We start from the raw sequence: 9,742 nt of genomic DNA, 5'->3' as shown, positions 1-9,742 counted from the left end.
ACTTCCAGGTCAAGATCAGAAGCCCCGCCTCTTCCGGGGAAAGGGGCGGGGCACTGTTCGCGCGCAGCTAATGCGCAAGCGCAACACGGGCCTCGGGCCGGCATTTCCTGTAGCTTTATCTGAAAACCTGCAGCTCCCTGTTCGTCTGGCGTTCGCGAGGGGGCAGCTTTTTCCGGTGCCCGGGGAGAGCTATGGCGGAGGCGATGGATTTGGGCAAAGACCCCAATGGACCCACTCATTCCTCGACTCTGTTCGTGAGGGAGGATGGCAGCTCCATGTCCTTCTACGTGCGTCCCAGCCCGGCAAAGCGCCGGCTCTCGACGCTCATCCTTCACGGCGGCGGCACTCTGTGTCGCGTTCAGGAGCCCGGGGCCGTGCTGTTGGCCCAGCCCGGGGAGGCGGCGGCCGAGGCCTCGGGAGACTTCATCTCCACGCAGTACATTCTGGACTGCGTGGAGCGCAACGAGAAGCTCGAGCTGGGGGCCTACCGTCTGGGCCCGGCTCCGGCGGCCGACCAGGCCCCAGAGACGAAGTCCGGGGTCCAGGCCGGGGGCGTCGCCGCCGCTGCCGCGGGGGAGCCTGAGCCGCCGTCGCAGGCGGGGCGGATGGTCTTCACGGACGCGGACGACGTGGCCATCTTGACTTACGTGAAGGAACATGCCCGCTCGGCCAGCTCCGTCACCGGTAACGCCTTGTGGAAAGCGATGGAGAAGAGCTCGCTCACCCAGCACTCCTGGCAGTCCATGAAGGACCGCTACCTGAAGCGCCTGCGGGGCCAGGAGCACAAGTACCTGCTGGGGGAGGCCCCCGTGAGCCCCTCCTCGCAGAAACTCAAGAGGAAGGCTGAGCAAGACCCGGAGGCTGCTGATAGCGGGGGTGAGGTCTGCGGTCGCCGACGCGCGGGTGCTCAGCTGTCATTGGTGTGTGCTGGGGGCGGGGGCGTCTCCCCCTTCCTCGGGGAGTCCTTGTGGGCGTCTTAGGGGCATCGTCCAGCCCCTCTCCCTAACCCCTTTTGCCGTCCGGGTAAAGTCTGCATCATTTTGTAATCTCTCTTTAAACGTCCGGGTAAGTCCGGGTAAAGTTTGCATCATTTTGTAATCTCTCTTTAAACGTCCGGGTAAAGTTGGCATCATTTTGTAATCTCTCTTTAAACATCGGGGTAAAGTTTGCATCATTTTGTAATCTCTCTTTAACATCCTTTTTTCATAACTGGGGTATTGACACGGCCCGAGATTCAAAAGAGGCAGAAAGAGTCTGTGGAAGATTCTCCCCCATCTCCTTTCATTTCCCACGAGCTATCCAGTCCCCCCGCCTCCAGAGACAACCTGTATCTTGGGTATCTTTTCAGAAATATTTCAGAGACTCGTTTTAAACAATGTTTCTCATGGCTTTAGGTAGATTCAGTATAAGCCAGTTTTAAAGCCGTGCTAGTGCAGTTTATTTTCATATCTTGGCTTAAATGAATGCACATTCACAGAAGAAATTTCTCGTTTATTGGAAGCCGCTTCCTAGTTTCTCGGGTAAGGTGAGCTTCTAACGCAGTTGAACTGAATATTGGTTTTCCGACGTGGTTAGGACACAGGGCTTAGCTGTTGAGTTGCTTCTCTTGTGACTTAATCGGTATTGAGCTTAAACTGTCAGACATTTTCGTTTAGAGTCATGCTTCCTCCCCTTAACGTCTCTTTCCTTGTGTGACTATTCTGCATAACAGTTGAAGTCTGGGGAGGTAAAATCTATTTTCTCCTGTTGAGTATGCTTAGTAGGAGTTTTGTTTTTGGAAAAGAGACACTTGAGTTTCATTCTCAGCCACAGGACTGGAAAAGGTCAGTTTTCATTCCAATCCCAAAGAAAGGCAGTGCCAAAGAATGCTCAAACTACTGCACAATTGCACTCATCTCACATGCCAGTAAAGTAATGCTCAAAATTCTCCAAGCCAGGCTTCAGCAATAGGTGAACTGTGAACTTCCAGATGTTCCAGCTGGTTTTAGAAAAGGCAGAGGAACCAGAGATCGAATTGCCAACATCTGCTGGATCATCGAAAAAGCAAGAGAGTTCCAGAAAAACATCTATTTCTGCTTTATTGACTACACCAAAGCCTTTGACTGTGTAGATCACAATAAACTGTGGAAAATTCTGAAAGAGATGGGCATAACAGATCACCTGACCTGCCTCTTGAGAAACCTGTATGCAGGTCAAGAAGCAACAGTTAGAACTGGACATGGAACAACAGACTGGTTCCAAGTAGGAGAAGGAGCATGTCAAGGCTGTATATTGTCACCCTGCTTATTTAACTTATATGCAGAGTACATCATGAGAAACGCTGGGCTGGATGAAGCACAAGCTGGAATCAAGATTGCCCAGAGAAATATCAATAACCTCAGATATGCAGATGACACCACCCTTATGACAGAAAGTGAAGAGGAACTAAAAAGCCTCTTGATGAAAGTGAAAGAGGAGAGTGAAAAAGTTGGCTTAAAGCTCAGCATTCAGAAGACTAAGATCATGGCATCTAGTTCTATCACTTCATGGGAAATAGATGGGGAAACAGTGGAAACAGTGTCAGACTTATTTTTTTGGGCTCCAAAATCATTGCAGATGGTGATTGCAGCCATGAAATTAAAAGACACGTACTGCTTGGAAGGAAAGTTATGACCAACCTAGATAGTATATTAAAAAGCAGAGACTTCTTTGCCAACAAAGGTCCATCTAGTCAAGGCTATGGTTTTTCCAGTGGTCATGTATGGATGTGAGAGTTGGACTGTGAAGAAAGCTGAGTGCCGAAAAATTGCTGCTTTTGAACTGTGGTGTTGGAGAAGACTCTTGAGAGTCCCTTGGACTGCAAGGAGATCCAACCAGTCCATCCTAAAAGAGATCAGTCCTGGGTGTTCATTGGAAGGACTGATGCTGAAGCCGAAACTCCAATACTTTGGCTATTTCATGGGAAGAACTGAATCATTGGAAAAGACCCTGATGCTGGGAGGGATTGGGGGCAGGAGGAGAAGGGGACGACAGAGGATGAGATGGTTGGATGGCATCACCGACTCGATGGGCATGAGTGAGTAAACTCTGGGCATTGGTGATGGACAGGGAGGCCTGGCATGCTGCAGTCCATGGGGTTTCAATTCATGTGAATCATGTGATTCATCGGACACGACTGAGCGACTGAACTGAACTGAAAGAGACACTTGAGATTCATTTAACAGATATTTGAGTGCCAGACTCTTACCTGCTGGGTGGTAACAGTATATAAAACTCCTTGCAGTCAGGGAGCTTAAAATGCTAGCTGGGCAGTGGTGAGTGCTATCAGTTCAGTTGAGTCGCTCAGTGCATGGACTGCAACATGCCAGGCTTCCCTGTCTGTCACCAACTCCAGCTGCTATAGAAAAAAATAAAAAGGGTAAGGGCTGGAAAAGAGGTTGTTTTCTACAGGGTAAGAGGGGAAGTTCACTGTCATAAGCTCATACTTGAGCAGAGATCAAAGGAAGTGAAAGAACTAAACTGATGGTTATTTGAGGAAGAATGTGCCAAGTTTTGGGGATATTAAGTGCAAGTCCTGAGGTGGAGTATGGCTGTTGTGTTCTTGGAGCAACAGAAATCAGTGTGACTGGGATGGAGTAAGGAAGAGGGAGGATTCTTGGAGAGAGGAAAGGGCTATGTGTGTGGGTAAAGGAGATCATATATATCTTATAAATAGAATTTTTATACATAAATCAGTGATGTGGAGATGACTGGTAGACCAGTTGGAACTTGGGATGAAATTAAGCTGTACTCACCCTTTGCAGTGTTTTCATGTTCAGATATTTAAATATAAAAATTAAAATCCGAAAAGGACCAGGAGAGGATGTGGATGAATAGCCTTTTAAATAGCTGTATGTTGTTATTTCTGAAGCCAGGAAGACTAAGGAAAAAATGTATATTTTATTACTTAAAATTTAAAGCTTTTCATGATAAAGTCAGAGGGCAGATTGGAAAAGTATACCCAATACATTGCAACAGAGCAAGTTTCCTTAGTGTTCAAAGGAAGTTAGTAAGTAAAAGAGAAACTAGTAGAAAAATGAGCAAAGGAAATGAAATGGAGTGTTCAGAGGAGGGAATAAATAAATGGCTAATACATGCAGAAATGTTGTTATTAAATAAAAGTAAATTAGACCCTGATCACTGGACCGGTACAAGCCATACCTGGGCTTCTGACCCATGGAAACTGAAATAGTGTGTGTGGTTGTGTTTTTTAGAAAAGTAAATCAGAGCAAGGCAATATCATATTTATCTGTTAATTATTTCAGCATGTATCTCTAAAATAAAAGGCTTCTTTTTAAAAATTTATGTGAAATAAAATTGACTTACTTTGATGTACAGTTAGGTATTTAATTTTTTTTTATGGCGGTAAAATATACGTTAGATGAAACTTACCATTTTAGCAGTTTTTAAGCGCTCCGTTCAGTAGCACTAAGTATGTTTTGATGCGGTCGTCACCACCGTCCATCTCAGAATGTTTTCATCTTCCAAAACTGAAATTCGTACCCATTAAACACCAGCCCCCCCATTCCTGCCTCCCCCTGGCAGTCACCATTCTGCTTTCTGTCTTCATAAATTTGATCTCTCTAGGTACCTCATGTAAGTGCAGTCATAATATATTTGTCCTTTTGTGTCTGGCTTATTTCATTTAATATAAGTGAGAGGCTTATTTTCAAAGCTTAAGGTTGTAGCATGTGTGAGAATTTTGTTCTTTTTAGGGTTGGATAATATTCCACTTTACGACCACTTTTTGTATATCCATTCATCCATTGATAGACACTTAAGTTGCTTCCACATCTTGGCTGTTGTGAATAATGCTGCTATGGTATGGGTGTACTAATACTTTTTTAAGACCATGCTTTCATTTAATTAATGATTAATTTATTTTATATTTTCAAAAGTGGAATAGCTGGATCATATGGTTTAATATTTTGAGGAATTGCTATACAAGTTTTCCAATTAGGTGTTTTAATACATGTATAGATTTGTGTAACCGTCACCATAATCATTATACAGAACAGCTTCATTGCAAAACTCCCTCGTGTTGCCCCTTCACAGTCAGTTTTTGTTAAGTGGAAAACAGCAGAGTTAAATCCTCAGAGAACAGAGTAAAAGAATAGGAAGGTGTTTAGCTTTATGAGGCTCTCCTTTCTGTAGATGGTATGTAGTGGATTGTGGTAGATCCCTCAGATCCATCTTCAGCTGGGCAAGGTTCTGTTATTTTATGCTAGCATCCAGTGACTAATCTATGTGGTGATTTTGGCTCCCTTTCCCCAATATGGTCAACTCTGAAGGGCCTTCCTAGCTCCATACTTCTCCATGGTTTTGGTTGAGGCTTTGTTGGAGCTCTTTCACAGCTCAGCTTCTCTCTCTGCCCACTAAGCACTCGCTGATCAACACGTTACACGTTAATCTCCATCTCAGAATCTGATTCCCAGAAAACACAGTTTATGGCACAGTTTTGGTTTTTTTTTTGCAAAATCTATATAAAAAAACAAAAAAATCAATTAAGCTTGAAGAGTATTTTTATTTTATCCATGAGAACTTAGGAAAATTATCATTATTTTTATTATACAATTCTTCAATAGCAGGCTGAAAAATTAGAAATTATTGAACATGCGTGTCTTATGTTTTTCTTACCCTCTGATCAAAAACCGTTAGGAAAAAAGTGCAGCCTAACTTGTGGCCCAGAGCTAATTCTAATCTAGTGCTGTTTTCTTTGACAGAACCACAGAATAAGAGAACTCCAGACTTGCCTGAAGAAGAATTTGGAAAAGAAGAGATCAAGGAGAATGAAGCAGCTGTCAAAAAGATGCTTGTAGAGGCCACCCGAGAGTTTGAGGAGATCGTGGTATGTTGTTGCTGCTGCCGCTGCTAAGTCGCTTCAGTCGTGTCCGACTCTGTGCGACCCCATAGACAGCAGCCCACCAGGCTCCCCCGTCCCTGGGCTTCTCCAGGCAAGAACAGTGGAGTGGGCTGCCATTTCCTTCTCCAGCGCATGAAAGGGAAAAGTGAAAGTGAAGTCGCTCAGTCGTGCCCGACTCTTAGCGACCCCATGGACTGCAGCCCACCAGGCTCCTCCGTCCATGGGATGTTCCAGGCAGGAGCACTGGAGCGGGGTGCAGTTTCCTTCTCCTGTGGTATGTTCATTAGATACAAATCATTTTTCCCTACGTCCGTTCTCCTCCTTTGAAAGTGGCCATCCCCTCTGTCCTTTTTGTACACCTGAGGCCCAGAGAGGTAAGAGAGTTCAAGATGGAGGAGGAAAGTGGAAAGTGGGGCTGACCCAAGTTCCAGGTGCGTAGCTCTCAGAGGTTGGTAGGGTACTTGAAAGAGGGGTAGAGGGAGAAAGATTTTTCAGCAGTACAAAGCATCTCACTTTGAGTACTTTGATCTGTAAGGTTTTCTAAGTTAAGACTGTGGATTTATCTTTTTAAAATACTTTGTGCTTCTCAGATAAAAGTAATTTTTAAGGAAGTTAATTTTTTTATTAAATAATTTTAGCTCTTTGTATACTTAGAACTTTTTTAGCTCTCCATACTCAGTTAATTTCTTATACTTTGTTGGAATCCCATGTTTAATCATAGTAATAGAGGAAGGCAACCATAAAATAATTTTTAAAAAATTCAAATTATATGTGCATATTTCTCAAAGAAAAAGAATCTTAATTAACTTTTCTTACTAACAGCAAAAAAAAAAAAATGGTTAGGTCTTAGTCTAAATCACGAAATAGTTTAAAATTAATTTAGTTTAAAGTTGGTTCATTTTTCACAAGCTTTCAGGTATTTCGACAACTCTCAAACATGGCCTACATAGATCTTTTCTCACATAACATTCTTTGTAATGTGCCTAAATGTAGTGGCATGTGGAGGCCCTAATATATTAATACAGCAGTGTTTTTTGAGTGCTTATTATATGAAGGCATTGGTAAGCACTGAGGATGTAGTGATAAGCAAAATACAATTCCTGCCCTTATGGAGCTTACAACCTGAGAGGGAAGTCAAATTTTTAACAAATAATCTAATGCATACATGTATACTCATATATATGTACCTATATATGCATACATTTTTCATATTCAGTGTAGCTTCTAATGTTCTTTGGAATACCATAATTATACATACACATATTTATATGTATACACATGCACACATAGACACTTATATACCTTATACTCACACTCCTGCTTACTCTATGGCCTATATATGTGTGTGTGTGTATATATATACACATGCATATATACACACATCTAGCATGACTAAATGTAAGAAGGAACATAGCACATTAGAGGACTGAAGGAAGTCCAGTGGAATGAAAGGGAAAGGAGGTGGTAGTTGGGAGAGACCAGATATTTTAAGAGTAAGTGTCTGTGACTTCATTATTACAAACTGGTTCCATTCTTCACTTTGTCTAGGTGGATGAGAGTCCTGATTTTGAAATACACATAACAATGTGTGATGATGATCCACCCACGCCTGAGGAAGACTCAGAAACACAGCCTGATGAGGAAGAAGAAGAAGAAGAAGAAAAAGTTTCTGCACCAGAGGTGGGAGCTGCCATTAAGATCATCCGGCAGTTGATGGAAAAGTTTAACTTGGATCTGTCAACAGTTACACAGGCCTTCCTAAAAAATAGTGGTGAGCTGGAGGCTACTTCCTCCTTTTTAGAATCTGGTCAGAGGGCTGATGGGTATCCCATTTGGTCCCGACAGGATGACTTAGATTTGCAAAAAGATGATGAGGCTACTCGAGATGCATTGGTCAAAAAATTTGGTGCTCAGAATGTAGCTCGGAGGATTGAATTCCGAAAGAAATAGTTGGCAAGATGATGGGAAAAAAGTTGGGCAGATAAGATGTTAACAATTTTTTGTGTGACCATTGGACTTCAGAAATTTTTCAGTTGGAACCGACACTAATCTTTTGACCAATTTTGTTGCCCTTTGAGTCCTAGATTTTGTACCCAAGCAGAGTTGTGTTCAGTTCAGTCACTCAGTCATGTCTGACTCCTTGCAACCCCATGGACTGCAGCACGCCATGCAGAGTTGTGTAGGAGGATGAAATAAAAGAAATGGGACATATTTTGAGCTGTTCCGGGCAGTATCAGTGTGTTTATGAAAGGAAAATTGAGAACAGAGAGGTTGGTTTACATTGTAGTGATCGTTTTCTGGAGTGGAATCCCTGCTATATTGGTGATAGGAGCTAGTCATGAAGTCAAAGAAGGCAAGTTAGATGGGTCTTGTGAAGGCATGAATAAAGAGCCTCCTATCTTTTGGCAGAAGCTCCTCTAGATTGTGAGAGATTCCAAATCAAGAATCTAGAAATATGGAAAAATTTAATTACAAGGCCTTGAACATGGACTGTCCCAAACTCTTGTAACCCTCAGTGAGCTCTGATTTCTGGGGGGCTTTGAAAACCCTGTGTTTCTTTTGCCAGCTTAGTATTTGGGAACCCTGTTCCTTGGCTCTTCTTTCCTTCGAGTGTGTGTCAGTGAAGTCCATGTGTTTCTTTACCTATCGTCTAGTTTTGTTTCAGACACACTACAAGATAGTCTCAAGAAAAGTCTTAACTTGTTTACTAGTAATGTGTTTTTATTTATTGAGGATAGTTTTGTGCTAAGAATTGTGTTAGATTTAAAAATTAGAGGATTAATTCCTCTTTGTTGTGTTGATTTCATTGTTGAAAATAAATGGAACTTTGTATTTGAATCTCCACAAAGTGTTTTCTTTGGTTGTATTCATAAAACCTTTTAGGTATAAAAGCTATAAAGGAACTAACATTTTTTGCTCTTAGTAGTTAAAACCAATAAGAGGTTCCATTTAGAACTGATAGGCCGTTAGAAAGATGCTGTTTCTTCTGAATGGAGCAAAGAGAAGATCTGTGTCAAGGACTGTGAAAGATGGCATAACCAGGTGAACTGCAGAGAGCCAAAGGGCAGCGACGTCAATAAGCAGCTATCCAGTGTATAACAGAAGATGTCAGAACCTGTCCAGATGCCTGAGCACTCACCAGTCCAGCACATGCCAACAGCAGGAGTCTAACTGCCACACCTGTCGGAGGCTCGCTTTGCTTGACGTGCTATGGAGTTAATGCCCCTGAGAGCAGCTTTCGCCCGATGGTTAATGGGAATCAGAGAATGCATGCTCAGCTTCCTTACTGACCAGAGAGATGACAACTGAATATTTGAGTTACTCCTTGAATGGGATGATGGTTTCCATGCCATCTTTTGGAGGCGGCAAGTAGAAGGAAGCATAGTTGCTTACAGTGGGATGACTGCACCTTCATAGGCCTTCTGCTCTTACTTTACATCCCCATTTGTCTACTAGTGCATCCGGAATCCTCAGTTGCACTCACACTCTTTTCTTCTGGAAAAAGAGTCTGCTTCTGGGAGAACCCAGCCTAAATCAAAGCATGTAACCTTTTCTTCCTCCTCAGCTTGTTGGAATGGTACAACATAAGTGCAGGGATTTCCCTGGTGGTCCAGTGGCTAGGGCTTTGCACTGTCAATGCATGCTGCAACTAAGAGTGTGCATGCCATAGCTAAACTAAGTGACAAAACCCCTGAAAAAGCTAAAAGGTTTCACATGTTACAACAAAGGTCAGAGATCCCGCATGCTGCAACTAAGAGTGTGCATGCCATAGCTAAAAGATCTAATTGACAAAATCCCCGAAAAAGTTAAAAGGTTTCACATTACAACAAAGATCAAAGATTTCACATGCTGCAACTGAGA

General features: G+C 42.9%; 1 protein-coding gene across 1 annotated transcript; it reads left to right on the top strand.

Moving 5' to 3' along the window:
- Nucleotides 1-81: 81 nt before the first annotated feature.
- On the top strand, nt 82-8,719 carry TERF2IP (TERF2 interacting protein). Its single transcript, XM_070451518.1, has 3 exons — nt 82-876; nt 5,742-5,866; nt 7,430-8,719. The coding sequence occupies exons 1-3, from the start codon at nt 192-194 to the stop codon at nt 7,829-7,831; spliced, it is 1,212 nt and encodes a 403-aa protein (XP_070307619.1). The 5' UTR covers nt 82-191; the 3' UTR covers nt 7,832-8,719.
- Nucleotides 8,720-9,742: the final 1,023 nt, after the last annotated feature.

The sequence above is a fragment of the Odocoileus virginianus genome, chromosome 20 (assembly GCF_023699985.2).
Source record: "Odocoileus virginianus isolate 20LAN1187 ecotype Illinois chromosome 20, Ovbor_1.2, whole genome shotgun sequence".
NCBI lineage: Eukaryota > Metazoa > Chordata > Mammalia > Artiodactyla > Cervidae > Odocoileus > Odocoileus virginianus.
This window is presented reverse-complemented; position numbering and strand designations above follow the sequence as displayed.

Excerpts from the sequence above, each read along its gene's own strand:
- TERF2IP (XM_070451518.1), top strand. The coding sequence starts at position 192 with ATGGCGGAGGCGATGGATTTGGGCAAAGACCCCAATGGACCCACTCAT. Across the intron at positions 877-5,741 it reads GGAGGCTGCTGATAGCGGGG|AACCACAGAATAAGAGAACT; the intron begins GTGAGGTCTGCG and ends TTTCTTTGACAG. Across the intron at positions 5,867-7,429 it reads GAGAGTTTGAGGAGATCGTG|GTGGATGAGAGTCCTGATTT; the intron begins GTATGTTGTTGC and ends CACTTTGTCTAG.